The sequence below is a fragment of the Copidosoma floridanum genome, unplaced genomic scaffold (assembly GCF_036245765.1).
Source record: "Copidosoma floridanum isolate Cflo_tuat_1 unplaced genomic scaffold, Cflo_Japanese_pri ptg000021l, whole genome shotgun sequence".
Taxonomy (NCBI): Eukaryota; Metazoa; Arthropoda; class Insecta; order Hymenoptera; family Encyrtidae; genus Copidosoma; species Copidosoma floridanum.
In genome coordinates, this window is record NW_028321898.1 from 30,863,594 (window position 1) to 30,880,031 (window position 16,438).

Sequence of the window (16,438 nt, forward strand, 5' to 3'; positions counted from 1 at the left end):
GATTACGTTATCGCGCGACAAATACAATAGCAAGGAATGGCGAAATATATATTTAAAAAAAAAGGTAAATACATTTTAATAGAGCATAGAAATTAAGAGATGTAAAGATAAGTAATGAATAATGAAAAAAGTTTGGTATGCAAAATAGAAAAAAAGGAGCAATCACAAATTGTGCATAAAACGTCGCATCAAAATATTTATATGAAAAAATAATTACGACTAGGGCTTGAACATACATATATTTACCGTTATTGTTAATGATAAATAAATGAAACTACAGAAAAAATTAATACTAAAATCGTAACGATTTACATTAGTTGAAAGAATTAACTATTTGAAGGTCACGTAGGAATTAGGGATGTAGGGATATTTTGACAGTTTTATTACTACTAATAAATAATGACGTTCCATAAAAAACGAAATAACGAAAATAATGAAAGCTATAGTAATAGTATTCTAATACAAATATTAATAAAAATACGCAGCTACACTCGTGGTGGATTGAATTAAAAACAAAATTTAACAAGTACTAATAAAAGTGGAGAAAAATGACCAATCAACGCAGCAGATTCGTACCTAAAATGCAAATTATCTTTAGGTAATATGTAGATGAGAGTATAAAAAAAAAATATGTTAGAAGCACTTTTACATGAATTTTTTCATTGAAAGTATACTTACTCATTACATAACTTTTTTCAGGGGATGATAATAAAAAAAATAGTTAAATAGTAAAAAAAAGTTAAAAATATACTCTACTGCTGCTGAAAATTGGTGACGATACAGTGTGATCTTGAGAAATCCAGTCATGCCCAGCTATATAACTTTGAAAAGCATTTAACGAAATGAGTAATTATAAACAACAAAATATAATGAACATAATGAGTTAAAAAAAAGAGTATAAAATTTAAAAGATATGCATTTTAAAAAATAAATAAATAAACGACGTGTTAAAAAATAACTACGTAATAAACAAAAGAAAAATCAAAACTGTGTCCTCGTCCTCTATTCTCTTTCCTCTAAGAAATACCTCATTGACGAAAAAAAGTTTTCCAACGTCAATGCAAAAAAATAACCTATTTCAATATGCGTTTGAACGAATTTCAAATTTCTTCTCTCTACTCTTCTTCTCTTCATCTCTTTCTGATTCTCAACGAATCCCTTGTTATCTCTTTCCCTTTTCTTCTCGAAATATTTTTCTCTTTACACTCATCACAGTTAACCGTCAGTCTACTTCTGCGAAGAGGTGAGAAACAAATTCTCGTACAACAATACGTGTATATATTCGGGCGAGTAAGTGCATTCTGGTGATTTTACGCGATAATGTGTATTGGATGAATTGATGGATGATGCACGAGTGATACATGGGAATCGATATAGGGTACTCGATGCTCTTCTTTGCAATTAATGAGCAGTTTCTTGTTTCTTGTCTGTCGTTTTTTCTCTAAAAATATTGATTATTTTTATACGATTAATGTATTTTTTATAAAAATTTAAAAAGTTAATTGGTCCATTTAATTATTTTCTGCCTTGACTTGGTGAAAAAATTTCATAGATCATTCAGATTATTTTGTACAGAAAAAACGACAAACAAAAATGAGCAATGTATTAACTATTCGTTGACATAATTATAAAATTTTAATTCCGTTTGAATATTATTAACGCTACGTTATAGGCTTAATTTTTTCAACTGTTACAATTAAATATAAGTTTTTGTTGCGCGATAAACAGAGTGGAAAGCATTTTTAGTCCTACAATATCTTACAATGTGTTCCATTATCGTTGGAAATTAAAACAATTAATTAACATAGGGTTATCAACTTACGGGCTTTCAATTCGATTGGCGACAAATGCGATTTGAAGTGTCCGACATTGTATAAATAGAGCGTGCGCTGTTGTTAAAAATTTGTTATTACGTATGTATTATATTTATTGATATTACATGTATATCGCCTAACTATCGAATACGGCTTTAATCAGTTGTTTTGCATGAATTTTTATGTAATCGGTATGTTAAGTTTTCGATAATTGGATTGATTCGTGGTAAGCTGGACTTGCACTTTTGTGTCATCTGATTTTTCGAAAAACTCAACCTACACTTGTTTAAATTGGGTAAACTAATTACTTTATGAATTCTGGAAAAAAAATAGTGTTGAAAATTTTCCAACGTTCCTTTGTAAAAATTTAAATGCAAAGTTTTTCGAAGCAGGTGACACAAAAAATCAGATGATAAAAAGTATGTTGAATGTTAAAGCTGTGCGTGAAAACGAGAGCGATGTTTTTGTTGTATCGAATGTCGTTATTTACGTGACAAGCCAAGTATGTCGTGTTGGAAAGAGAAAATAAAAAAATAAAAAACTAACTACCTAAAAAAATTATGTACATGAGAAAGAAATAAACAAACTCGCAAGGAGAGTCTCCTACTAAGGGAACAACTACAGTAATTTAATGGACGTATAAAAAAGGGAGACGACGACGAGATGTACACAAAAATAATAACGATTCATCGTAAATAAATTCAACTATCCGCAAGAAAAATAAAGAGAAACACGAACACTTACGTGTATTCGATACTACGGCGTGCCGGAATAACGAAACTAAAAAAGAGATTAATAAATATATAATATATGTGGGAGATGAGGGAACTAAAAAATAAATAAAGAGCAGATGAGGGAATAAAATAAAAACAAACGATACACGTGAAATCAATAAATAAGATGTATAAATAGAACAAAAAAAAAAAAAAAACGTACGTGTGAAACCGTGATGAAATGGGGATTCGTAACCTTGTAAACGTGTGCGACACGTAAATTGTAATGTTATACATACAGTTTCGATGTAAATAGAATGTGATTTGAGATCGTCTTTATATTTTAGAAAGAAGCACAACGTTTGTTACGAGGAAAAAAAAAATGTTACTTTATAATGGCTCTAACATTAAATTTATTAAATTTGTTAGCAGCTCTCAATACACGCTGTATCTTTTTTAATTTTCACTTTCAAATTTCCTTTATACCACTTTTGCAGGTACATCTTCTGGACAGTATAAGTATTTGCTTTTAATCGCAGTATCGAACAAAAACGCCTCAAAATCAGTACTTAAATCAATTTTATTTCTAAAATTACATCAGAACTAATTAAAAATTACATTACAACGTTGCACTTGATATTGAAAATTATTAACTTGTAAAAAAAAAATCACACAATCATCCCCTCTTTACTTCCGGAATCGTTAATTTTTAATTTTTAATAGTATTCATCCTATAGTACAAAAATTATCATGATTTACTCGAAAATTTAAAAAATACCCCCTGTCTCGCAATAATTTAACTAATTAAAAAAAAAAAAAAGAAAGAAAGTAAACAGAAAATATTAAGTTTAAACGCTACGTCGTTCGCTGGAATCTGCAGACTTCACTGAAACGTCTCTCTCGCGTCACTTACTGATTAAAACTATCATTTTTTCGTTTTAAACTACAAGACACAGCCCAAAAAAAGTTCGTGAGCTCCGCCTCGGCAAAGATAAACAACAACAGCAACAAAAACAACAACAACAACAACAACACTGGGCAAAGTGGAAGAGGAGGGGCGTCCCCGGTCGTCGATTTTGGGGTGAAAGGAAGCTTTGGTAACTCTGAGGGCCTCCTCTTCGCTTGGGAGGAAAAAAACTCCGAGTCCCTAGCTCATGACCTTGTCGATCCAAGGAACGAATTTCTGGATGTTGGTGTAGACCCCGGGTAGGTGCTCGCGCCCACAGCCGATGCCCCAGGATACCAGACCGATGAGCACGTGCCTGCCCTCTACCGACATCGTCAAGGGCCCGCCAGAGTCCCCCTGAGTTGGAAAACACGCGATTTTCAAACAAGTGAAAAAAAAAAAAAAAACGAGAAAATACAAAATCTGAAAAAAATAATCTCACTTGGCAGGAATCGCGTCCTCCCTCCTTGTACCCAGCGCAGAGGAAGACGTCGTGTATCGTCTCGCGGCGACCGGCGGCCCTGAACCACCTTTGGCACCTCTCGTTAGGAATGACCTAGAAAAAAAAAAAAAAAAAAAAAAAACGGATGCAAAACGACTCTCTCCATACGCTATACGTACAGGTACCCATAAACTGTCGCTTTCACTTTTCCCTCTCCGTATCGGTAAGCGAGGGGATTTCCACTCGTCGCGCGTATGCTATACGCGAACCAACAAAATATCTTTCGGTGACCCTGACGAGGACGCGGTGTATTATATTCCCATTGAAGAAAAAAAAAAAAACCATTAATTTCAAAGTCAATATTCTTATAAACTGCACCACGGGTGAAATCCACGCTCGGACTTATCGGTATGGCTGATCGTTATCGCGTGTGTTGTTCAAACGAGTGCCATCCCCACCCATATTTACAGAAGAAAAAAACAAAACGCTTTTCACTTTCTTCCTCGCGTGAACCAACGACACGCGCATCGGAGAGAAACGTCGTAAAAACGTATCGTTGGAAACTTGTCTAGTAGATGCATCCAGGACACGGTCGGACACGTACAAAAAACAAAGGTAATTCCCCCAAAACGATCCCACATTATATACGTGTGGGGCGCGCTTACCTCGACATCGACCTCCTGCAGGACGGTGGGGGCGGAGGTCTGACCGTGCCTCGTCCTGCCCCAACCGGCGACCGTGGCCGTGCGCCCCTGGAGCTTGAGGCTGCGCGCCGGCAGGCAGACCGGGACTATGTGCTGCTTGAACTCGACCGTCCTGGACAGTTTGATCAGGGCCACGTCGTTCTTGAAGTCCGTGGGAGAGTACTGGGGGTGCACCTGCGCGCAGTGAGAACGACTCGTGAGTAAGGGTGTACAAGAGATACGGTTTAAATCAGCGAGGGTGTGATTATCAACGTGGTAAACGACCTCTTTCCTCTCGATGGCGAATTCCTCGTGCAACAGCCGCTCCGAGGCATCTCTGACGTCCCACTCGCCGAGTCTGACCTTGAGATTGTTGTTCGGGGTCCTGGGCGAGGACAACAAAAACGATAAAGAACATTTTGGCACTTCGGTGAAAAATGAATAATCCGTCGACATTATCCGTCACCCGCGTTTACTATTATAACGAATTACTACTGTAGGGTGGGAAAAAAAGAAGGGAAATTCACGTCCCCCTCTTGGTAAATTGTATTACACGTGTACGGGAGCAGAATGAAAAAAAAAAAAAAAAAAAGTACCAAAGAGAAAGAGCTTGGGCGTGTACGGTACGGCCTCTGAATAATACATTAGACTTTTTGTGTCACGCTTAACCCCCCCCCCTCCCTCTATTTGTTTAGAGTATGTGCACAGGTATTATATAGACATCAAATGAAACGAGAATTAAGTAGTTCAATGAGGCTCTTATTTTCGTTGTTTCAAAGTAACTCGATGCCTTTTGTAGCCCAAATCCCCGTAAATTATACGAAACAAACAGCCCACCCCCATCCTGTGATCACCGAGAAGCAGTTACTCCCAAAGGCCTCGCCGTCAGAGAGAGAGAGAGAAACGAGCTTGCACGGTATAAGTACGCTCGTGTATTGACGGGGCAAATCGACCGGCGTGGGATTTAGGATTTACGAATACGCGTCTACATGCACGTACATGTATATGTATCTATAGGTAAGCGTGTATACTCACGTGGCGACGCAATGGGCTGCCGTGACGACCCAGCGGTTGTTGAGCAGAGCACCACCGCAAGAGAGCTTGCGCGACAGAAAGGCCGTTTTTACGATGGCAGCCTGCGGATAATAACGGGGTAACATCACACGAGGGTGTATTTTGTAGGGGTGGGCATGGATTGGGTTGCAAATTGTCTGTATAAAATAGGATTGGTATGGATAGTATATTACGTGTGGAATTTCGTTACCTGCCAGGGATGACTGCCGAAGCTCGTGCTGTGGCCGCCGACTATTCGATTGCTCCTCGTGTACAGTTCGCCGCAGCCTAGAAAAGTAGAAGGGAATTCGGGGGAGGAAGAAAAAAGGAGAAAATGGAAAGGGGGTTGCGTTAAACATATTGATTCTCCTTTTGGTAAGTATATATGCATAATATAAGCTTAAAACGTAATTGACAATGGATATGGGGTTTGGTTTTTTTTCTTTCTTTTTTTTTTTTTTTGTTGTTACGGTTCTCTTAAATTTTGCTGCAAATGGTGAAACGGTGTACTGTGATCAAAGCGGCTTTTGGGTCATTGGTGGGTGTGGTCTAAATTTAAATTGCTTCCTATTTGCACGTGTGTGTGTATGTATATATATTAATAATAATAATAATAATAATAATAATAATAATAATGTATAATAACATGTATTTCACTGTTACAGATGAAATAATTGTACATCTTCATATGCCGATCGTGGTGAGATTACATCTTCTTTATCATCCCAATATCATATCATCTGGTCGTCCTGCGAGATTCATCGCGTGCAGTACACGCAGCGGTGCAATTGGTTTACGAAACCCACATCCACACGCGCTATATTCGTCATTCGGTAAAGTGTCCTCGGTTTGTCAAACCACCCATGCGTTGTTGAGATAAGAAAAGATTGAGAGTAATGAGAAAAAAAAAAAAAGGATAGCGGTGCACGGTTGGTTGCAGTATATTATGTTTGGTTTACAATAGATCCCACCTCCTCCCCCACACCGAGATATAACAGACCCACACAGAGACAGCAGCTGATTACCACGGTATCGGGCGTTGGTGCCAGCTAACGGCCGCGTCTCGATGGTTTCCCCGTAATCGTCCTCCCCGGGATAATCCGAGGATGGTAGCCCGGCCGGCTTGCTCGGCAACACCACGAAACTCGGGCGCTGGGCTTCCTCCTCCTGTTGCTGATTGTGCTGGTGGTGGTGGGAACTCGAGGCGTAAGCCGGCCCGGTTATTCCGTTGTGGTGGTGCGGACGGTTAGCTAGACCGTACACGCTCACCTCGTCGTCCAGATACACTGGACGCTGGTGATGACCGATGTAGCCTACAATTTGTCGGTCTCGAGCTCGATCCTTGTGTTTTTTTTTTTTCTTTTTTTTTTCTTTTCTCTTTGTTTTTTTTTTGCTTATAGGAACCCATTACAGGGGTGTGCGTTGCCGATTGTGGTATTTTGTGGGGGTTTTCACGGATTTTTCCATAAATCTTTCCATCGGCTGGAATTTCCTTTTTTTTTTGTCTTAGGTGTATTGGTTGGGAGGAGTACGTGGGAAGTGGAGGCGAGGGTCGAGATTGAGCAGATAAAGAAGAAGAAACTCACTGGCGTTCTGCAGGAGGCCGACGTTGGGCTTTTGAATCTTGTCGGGGATGTCGTCGTCGTCGATGCAGCAGCTCCATATCATACCCCCGGAGCAGAGGTTGAGCGGCCGGCCGCCCTCCAGGACGCAGCTTATGCTCAGGCCGCACTGGAACTTGGCGCCCTTGTACTTGCAGGTCTTGGGTATCACTGGAATCAAACAGTTTTACAGTTTGTTTTTGTACCTCGGACGAAATGTGCAAAACCTTGGGAAATTTGAAAAAATTATTATTAATAAAGAAGATTAAAGGGGGGGGGGGCTTTTGTATTGAATTCCAAGGGTGTACTTTTTTGACGAAATTTGAGGATTTTTTTAGTAAAACAATGTTTTTCGAGACTACCCGAGAGCGCGTGTAAAGTATTCCCTGCTTTTCAATCAAACGGCTACAAGTTCCTATTTCACAAGCCCAACATGAGCCATCTTCCTCGGCACGCGATACGCGCTCTTACCGGAGCCCGTACACATAACGAAGACAAAGGGAATAACAACAAAAAGAACGGCATTCTCGAAAATCCACAAAACACGTAAGTAGACAAGACGACGAGAGACGCAACGAGGCGCATCAGCAGCAACGTGCACAAGTACCGAGCCTTACATATACATGTGTGTACTCGTGGGTCTGCTCTGTTTCGCTCGGTAAACGAGTGTGTCCGTCACTTTCCTTCCCGAATGTAAGTGCACAACAACGCACACGGTGAAATTCAGGACTCGCGAACGAGCGTGAAAGTCTTCTTCAAACGCATACAATTGTACACGTACCGAGCGATCGCTAGAAATCGGTATGTACGGATAACGGGCCGATATGCCGATCCGACTCCCCGTGCGATACCGCATACAATTCGCGAGGTGCGAACATCGCGGCTGAAAGATCGGTCTGTTGATTCTCCCCCTTTTTTTCTTTTTTTTTTTTTTCAATCGTTATTATAATTACAATACTGTCGCTCACCCGGCGACCGCAGCGCGAGTGTGTATGTGTCACGCGCTCTTTCTTGGTACACTTTCGGAGAGCAGAGCCGCGTTGTTAATTTTAGCGCTTTTCTCTTGCTCCACTTTTATGCGCCGTTTATAATGTACACGCGTTTCGGTGTGTATTATCCTACGACGACGTGGCCGGCTCTAAATTTTCAGTTAATTTGGCGTGAAACGCTCCTTCCTTCGAGGTGTTTGTGTATGGCACTCTCCGTTCGCAGCCTCGGACAACGAGGGTCATTAGGTAAATACGTTTGAGGGAAAATTGCCGATTCTTTACCGTTTCCCGTGGGTTTGACTTTCATCGCGCTTTTCCCCGCTACCCAATCCTATACTTTTACATTACCGATCACCCAACCGATTTTTTTCACCAAAACAACAAGGTCACTGCACACGTACTTCGCCCAAGTAGGTCTATGATCCCGTTTTGCAGCTCGGGGGATTGTTCTTGGTAACCCCGGTAATCGTTGACACCGCCACCCGTGGCGTTCCTCTGCCTCTTGCCGAGCGCCTGGACCAACAGAGCGCCCTGTTCGACACTATTGAGCTTTTTCTTCTTCATGCGTCTGCCCGTTCGGTACCCCTCGGGGTCCCTGTCCCTGTCGGCCTCCTTGACCCGCCTCCTCCTCGTCAACTCGTCCAGATAACTCGCGAACTGCGCCTGATCGCCGTCACCGGCGTCATCGTCGGAAATCGGCAAGTCCTCCTCGTACGGGTAGTCCTGGTAGCGATAAACCGAGTTCGCCCCGTTCACCGCTCTGCTTCCTCTGACAACGACTCTTTCGTCGCGAACGATCGACGGCGAGCTCCCGGATGCAGTGGCAAAGACGAGGACAAGGATCGCGGGGAGGCCGCGCATCTTGGCGGACCGCAGCTGCCGGTCTTTTCCCATGCGGCCTGATGGCTCATCTCTCGCTCGGCCCCACAGCCCCTCCGACCCTCTCCCTCGTGGTGATGCACATGGGACGGCGATGATGACGGACAGCCGAGATCGGCAAGCGAAATAATACGAGACCCGCGCGACGGCTCGGCCAAAGTCCGACTAAGACGACGGATCGTAGATCGGCTCTCTGCTTTCACCGGCCGAAAGCGCTCCGCTCCTACTTTGCTTTCCAAGTGCTTGGCGGCCGCCGGTTTGTCTTTTCCTTCTACGCGTTCGCGCTCTCTTTCTCTCCTATACTATTGTGCGGCGCAAGGAGCCGTTTTGTTTTATCATCCCGTGTCGGGCTCCTCCGTCGCGCATCGCTGCTCCCCGTCATACTCGTTTCGCGCCGTTGTTTTCCCTCGTTTTAACTATTGTCACGCTTCGGGTTATTAAATTCGCGGTGGACGACTTTTTTTTTTTTTTGTTTTCGTTTCTCGCGGGTTCGCTTTGATAATTGTACGTTAAAACAAAACTGGTGTGGTTAACGAAATCGTTGCTTCTTAAGATGCGTGGCCGATAGTTTTCGGGGGAAAAACGTGCTCATTCGAGGGAAATTAATGATGGGTGGTATAGTTACTATGGTCACGAGCGGAGTTTCCATTGTGAAATTTCATTTTTTTTTTTCTTTCCACGTGAAAAAGAAAATCAACCTCGATTTGTAGGTACGCGTGTTTTGATCCAACGATTAGAGGTTCTTTCACGGTTCACTGGGTCGCGCCGAGGGTGCAGGTGTTGGAGATAGACATCGTTGTTTGGCGAGTTTATGAATCCGCATTAATTACACGGTAAATTGCTCCGCGAAAACGTTAGCATTTTAAATTAAACGGATTCGTTTTTTTTTTTTTTTTTTTCTTTTCTATGATGTCCAAATGATACCATAGCCAAACAAGTAACTTTTGACAAAATAAAGAGTAGAAATCAAGTTACTTAAAATTGATGATTCCGGCTCTTTATATTTCAACTTATAACCGAATTACCTTTAACAGTATAGCAAAAAAACCTGTTCGGTTGTTATAACCGGTTCATTACGAAATCAAGATACTATTACGAAAAAAAGTATCCTTTCTATATATTCGAAGTGCATATTAGTCACCTCGAAACGTCAAAGTCAAGTTTGCCACCCACATTGTGACGAGTGGCCCCACACACACCCGTACCTATACACACATCACCTTTCTCTCCCCCACACGTGCCTGTCGCTTCGACTCCCCTCGCAACTGCGTCCCGTTGTTGTTATGATCCTCCACTGTCGCTTTCGGTTAGCTAACTGTCCCACCTCGAGCATCGCGATGCGTATTGACGAAAAAGGACTCGCTTTAATCACGTATATAATAATATATACCTTTACGTACGTACGCGAGTGTGAAGAAACGAGAAAAAAGAGAAATGGGGCGCGCGTTGGCTTTCTTTTTCTATCGGTTATTCATCATGCGCACGCTGGACAGGGCGTTAAAAAGTAAAAGCTCTACGTGCCCATACACACACTCGTAAAACAAGCTAGTACCAGGGCCAATATCCTTGCATGTGTGTTTTACACTTGAGCCGGAAGCGATGGCCTTCGATGCCCCGTGGACGATTAATGGACGTGTGCTCTCTCTCTCTTGTATATATTGTATACGATTGATAAATTAAAGTAACGCTTTGGGGGAAAAGAGGGAAAATATTGTTCTTGATAACGCCGAGTAAACAAAGCTCCAGGTGAACTCGAAAGCGATCATTCGCGTGATTGTATATATAGGTACCTTTGGGAAAAAGTAAACGAGAGGCCAAACAAAAAAGTCCAGCTCTATCGCTCGGGTCGCAAAGGCACGTACATAGGCGCGCTCAAGCGTGAAAGTCGGGTGTATATACTTTTACTTCTCTCTCTCTCAGTCGTTTACACGCGGCCACGCGCTCTCCAAGGCGCTCGTCGTCTTTTTTTTTTTTTTGTTTCTTTCCTTCCTTTTTCACTTACATCCGAGCTCGTCGAAGAATCTCAGCCGGTCGACGGTCGAGCCGTCGATGCTGTTTTCCAGCGCCGCCTCCTCCGGCTGCAGCTGCACCGGTGGATCTGCAAAACGATCGGACATAGAGATCGGTATCTTACCGATTTTTCTTCCCTTTCTTTTTTTTTGTCTCTTCGTGTACGGATTTACCAAAGTGCTTGATGTACTTGTCGTTGCGCCTACAGCCGACCGGCTGGAGCGACATGATCGCAGCCATCAGCAGCGGGACGGCGAAAATCGGCAACAACCCCTGCCTCCACATGGCGCCCTCGACCTTTCCGCCGTTGCGGCTCGTCAATCCCAACGGTCCAGTATCATCATCATCATCATCTTATTGGCAGTGGAGAGCAAAGCGACGAAAAAGCCACGAAGGAAAAGATCGGCATGACGATCTCTCTCTCTCTCGTCCTTCTCCTTCCTCGAGCGGTTGGGCGACGAGATGTGGGACAGGCAGCCAGCCGGGGAGAAACCAGGCCACTGAAACAAGTGGAACGCACTTTGAGAGATACACGTATACATAGAGGGGCGGGCGAAACCACAGCACCGATGTCTCTTTCTCTCGACAGACAGAGAGAGTTTTTTGGACTTTTGATCATATCTCCCTCTCCCTCTCTATCTTCCATCTTTCGAAATGCCGATAGAGCATTAGGTACGGATGAGGGGGGAACGCGACCAGAATCTCAATAATCCATCAGTCGAGCATAAATGTTTCGTAATGTAGAGAAATTTGGGCACTCTCTAAATTTTCCTCACGAAACCTCACCGATCCGCTGGAAAATCGGCATAAACATGCGCTTATGTATTTATTTGAATGTACACCCGAGCACGTGTTTCACGGTGATGACGAAGATCTCTTGAAAATCTTTGGTTGGAAGCGAGTACACGTACGTGCAACGCGATGCGCGTGTACATATTAAGTTATGAGTGAAAGTTCTCGCTACGCGATATATATATTGGACTCGCGTATAGATACATACCGGTGACTCGACGATTTTTCGTTCTATTGTCGCGTGGGCTCTTTTTCATCCAACCGAGAGATCGGAACTGTTCGCCGCAGCGCGTGTACACGAGGAGGAAAATCTTAGCCGATCGGTGGAAAAAAAAACTTTTTCATTGAGTATAAAAAAAACAAGGGGTCGAAAAGACGGCTTATAAACAATAATAATCGAATGGCGCGACGAGCGAGTTAGAAAGTGAACACGCATATTCCCCGCCCGGCTGTTTGTTTCCCCGTCGTTTCAGTTTAATCAAATCCCCGCAAAATTATGCTCGCGTTGGTACGTTCAAGTTTTTTCTCCTTCACTCTCGTTTCTTTTTTGTCAATCGACAACTTTTGTACAACGGTTGATTATTTTACATTTTCACGCACAAAATATAATTTTTTTTTTGTTTGTTATCCTTATACGTATATAGAAAACTAGAATAACTATTTTCGTAATAAGATAACGATCGATGTAAAGAGTCCGTTTTCTGGACCATTTGGTAGAAAACAAACAAAGATACCACACATAGTCACGTACAATTCTGGAACACTTTGACAAACTGTCTTAACGATGTTTGACTAATTTAGAAAATAATTGTACACGCGCCTGGGATGCAAGGAAAAAAAAAAAAAAAAATGTCATTTCGCGTCAGCGATAGCTCAATTACAAGCAGCAGGAGGCGATAAATCACCGGGAGGGGGACAAGGAGTTGGCTAACGCTCGCGTAACAGCGAGAGAGGAAGGAGCAAAAACAAAAAAGGAAGGGGGACCTGCATCATCGTGGCGAGGAAGAGACAAGCTTCGACGGACATTTGCGTTTCTCGCTGAAAGAAGTAAGTAGGTACACGCTGATTAAATTATCGGGGCGAGCTTTCGTTTCGCCGATGAGTTCGATCATAGGCCTACTTTTGCGCGGTATAATGAGCGCCGATATTTCATAACGAGTCCCCCGTGTGCCATTTGATTAGTTGCGCCAGAATAAAATCGAGAGAGCTGCAACAGGGGCAGTACTTACAACTTACGTTCACGCGCTACTACTCTCTCACGAGGGCCTATTTGCATTTCATCAAATTAACAGGCACCATCGGCGTATATTGAATCATGTATACTGTACTCTCGTGAACGTATGATAATTTTGTTTTCCAGTCAAGTTGAACGCCGTTGACGTGAAACATTGCGTTTTCTCGAGGCGTTTCTTTGGAAAAAAGAAAGGAAAAAAAAAAAAAAAAAGAAACTTTTTAAAAGATTTGTACAAGAGAGTGTAGCGGGAAAAAAAGAAAACCCAAGCGAGCGCGCGCGTGGCAATCGGAACGTAAAGAGAGAGAGAAAAAAAAAGCACATATGTTTGTAATGTACCTTTCGCTCGCACTTCTCTCCCCGTGTTTGATGTGTCCCTCCTAAACTCGTTGCTAACAATCATTAACGCGACAGGCCGGCCGTGCGTCCTCCGTGTACGCGACTGGATGTACGTATTTTATATGCAGCTTTGACTATTTTTTGTGGATTTTTATCGGCGCTTCGTTCCTTTCTCACTTTGGGTGGAACTAAAAATTCTGTGGTAGGTGTGTGATGATGGGTTTTTTGGTGCCCAAATTTCGTTTTAAAAAAGGTACTTTTCGCTTTGCTTGGACTTGACTTTTGTGAATGCGCGATTTGTCGATTTTAATGACGATTTTTTCCCCGAGAGATTTGCTTTTTTTTTTTTTTTTCGTCCACGAGCATGCGTATTTCGAGATCGGTAATGCCCGGTTCGATACCCTTATTTTTTCCAAAAAATTGTTTTGTTACAAATTGTTTGTATGAGCAATGAGAGCTGAGAAGCTTTTTTTTTAGCTAATTTAAAGAATCATTTCTAGATACTTTGATGGCTAGTTTTTTGTGATATTTTTTATAAAATCTACAGTCTAAGCGAATGAAGACTTTTTTTTGCGTAAAACTATAACCGACAAAACTGACAATATTGTTAATCTGTTAAAAGATAATGTCGTTACTACTTTTGTTAATCAAATTTTTTTTAAACAATTCATCGGGCCACTTATGGAATTTCTGACCAAAATCTGTTTGCTAAAGAGATCAAAATGTGTAAAAAGGAAAAAAAAGCGTTTGGAAGGTCATGAATTACTACACCGCAAAACGCAAAGTGTAACTTTTGACTCCCAACAACGAGGGTCGTGTGAAATCCCTGGATTTTTCGCAGACAATAATTACTCGACCCAAAAGTGTCCACTTAAATAACACTTGAAATGTCCACAGGTATATAATATATAATCACGTTCGTCTTGCAAGAGTCGCATTATTTTTTACTTCTCTCTGTCGGGGTAACCCACGAACACGGCGTCAATTAAAAAGTTAAGCATCAAATACCAATGGCGTGACTAATTTTCGGGAAAAAATTACGCAGAACTTTCTCTCACCGGCAACGTTATAACACAGAAATTATTTTCCGGCGACACTTTTTTTCTTTCTTTTTTTCAAGATTCAGCGAAACGATAACACAACGAAATTCCGCCACGGATTCTCATCTGCCATATTTAAAAAACTTTGATTCGTGTTTCCTGGCACTCCAAATTTCGACGAAATCGTTAAACTACTTTTATACTGATTATAATTTTTTGGGGGGTTTGGCAATTTTTTAAATTGTTTGAAAAATCTACCGATCGAATGGAGCATTTTTATTGATACGTGAGTGTGGAATAAATAGTTTTACAGGCAAAAAACTAAATTAGATTGGAAATCAATATCGTTTACTTTGAATACGTTACGTTCAAGTCGATTTTCATCGGCTTGTATATACCGATTACGACTACTTTGAAACGAAATTGGCGTCTAAATCCGCGACTCTTTACCGATCAAACCGGCAATACCGGTAATTATTTCACTTTCAATTTGGAAAAAAATAAAAACAAATAAATAAATAAATCTTGTTTAAAAACCTCTGGGTTCCAAAACGCCGTCGTCTCCTGCAACTTTCTCTTCCTCGCTATGTATCTCCTTGGCAGCTCGAAAACTCCCCAAAACAAAATCTCCCGCGACGCATCACTTTTCGAAGCTTTCCACAAAAATCACGCAAAGCACAAAGTGAAACATTCAAGTAGCTCCGAAAAAAAAGAGCCCCCCGCACACACACTCGCGCAAAACCGCGCTTCCACTCTCGTACATAGACAATCGGCAAGGAGGCGAGCTTCGAATGGTAAAAAAAAGGCTGTGTATCCACGCGCGCGCAAACGCGAGAGTAAAATGAGCAATTGCCGTGAGTACGCGTGTACCTATATATACACGAATGTCGCGCGCACGGGGTGGACTTTACGCGCGTGTGGATAAATCGGTAAGTCCCCCGTGACTGACTCGCCGCTGCTCGCTGACTACTGATGAGGAAAAGGGGCCCCGGCTCGTGCTTGATGCCCACTTGGGACGACTCTTTCTCTCCTTTCCTCTCCGCTGTGGATTTGTATCTCTCTCCCTGGCCACGGCCATACACGCACGCGGTACTCTCACACCGATACTTTGTCTTTTTTTCCTTCCTTCGACCCACCGGTCGTCTCCGAGAGATAGAGAGAGAAGGAAGGAAGAGGCTGCACACACGCACGTTCATGCTATACATCCGCTCTCACTCTCACCGAGCGTGCAATGGTCACCGTAAGTACAAAGAAGACCGGCCCGGCGATCGGTATGGGCCTGCGAAGTCTACAATAATTTTTTTACCATATTTCGGATAATATACATTAGGATACGCCTTATTATACTCATCTCATACTTAAGGCTGGAAAAAAAAAAAATTAGTCCTACACGATCGAGATGATAAAAAACTGATACCGATCAACCGTGCACTATTGCTCGTACAAAGTCGCAAATAAATGAATTTGTCGGATAACACGCATACGCGTATCCAACATGCAAATATACTTGATCCATTTACATGTGTACGAACGTACATTACAATATCGTATAATATTCGTATGCGCATTACTATTATTGGTGTAGGTATATGTGTACGCGCCTTGTTCGTTATCTCGATCTCAACCTCCTGACGCTCCCATACATCCGTTGCGCTCGTCTCCCTTTGACTTTATCTGCATCTTAAATTACATATGCTATCCCCATATACTTGTGTACCCTATATAGAACCTCCTCCTCCTTTGTATACAATATCGCATAATAGTGAGATCGGTATGGGGACATTATTATGCTAACAGCTGTATACGTAGGAGCGACCGGTCGTGCCCGAAAAAATTGAGCTCCTTATAATTTGCAACGTGTATACATGTCTAGTTGCGTAAATAATAGCGAGTGTCTTTAAATTTT

At 42.1% G+C, this 16,438-nt stretch overlaps 1 protein-coding gene across 1 annotated transcript; it reads right to left on the minus strand.

The window, feature by feature from the left end:
• Nucleotides 1-3,674: 3,674 nt before the first annotated feature.
• LOC106647673 (serine proteinase stubble) lies at nt 3,675-9,135 on the minus strand. The gene is made up of 8 exons (XM_014364176.2): nt 8,643-9,135; nt 7,238-7,423; nt 5,863-5,939; nt 5,634-5,734; nt 4,884-4,983; nt 4,581-4,793; nt 3,916-4,029; nt 3,675-3,830 (listed from the first exon to the last, which is right to left on the minus strand). Exons 1-8 carry the CDS (start codon nt 9,133-9,135, stop codon nt 3,675-3,677), a joined length of 1,440 nt encoding a protein of 479 aa, XP_014219662.2.
• Between the last annotated feature and the right edge of the window lie 7,303 nt (nt 9,136-16,438).

Excerpts from the sequence above, each read along its gene's own strand:
- LOC106647673 (XM_014364176.2), bottom strand. The coding sequence starts at position 9,135 with ATGGGAAAAGACCGGCAGCTGCGGTCCGCCAAGATGCGCGGCCTCCCC. Across the intron at positions 5,735-5,862 it reads TCGGCAGTCATCCCTGGCAG|GCTGCCATCGTAAAAACGGC; the intron begins GTAACGAAATTC and ends TATTATCCGCAG. Across the intron at positions 3,831-3,915 it reads GAGGACGCGATTCCTGCCAA|GGGGACTCTGGCGGGCCCTT; the intron begins GTGAGATTATTT and ends TTTCCAACTCAG.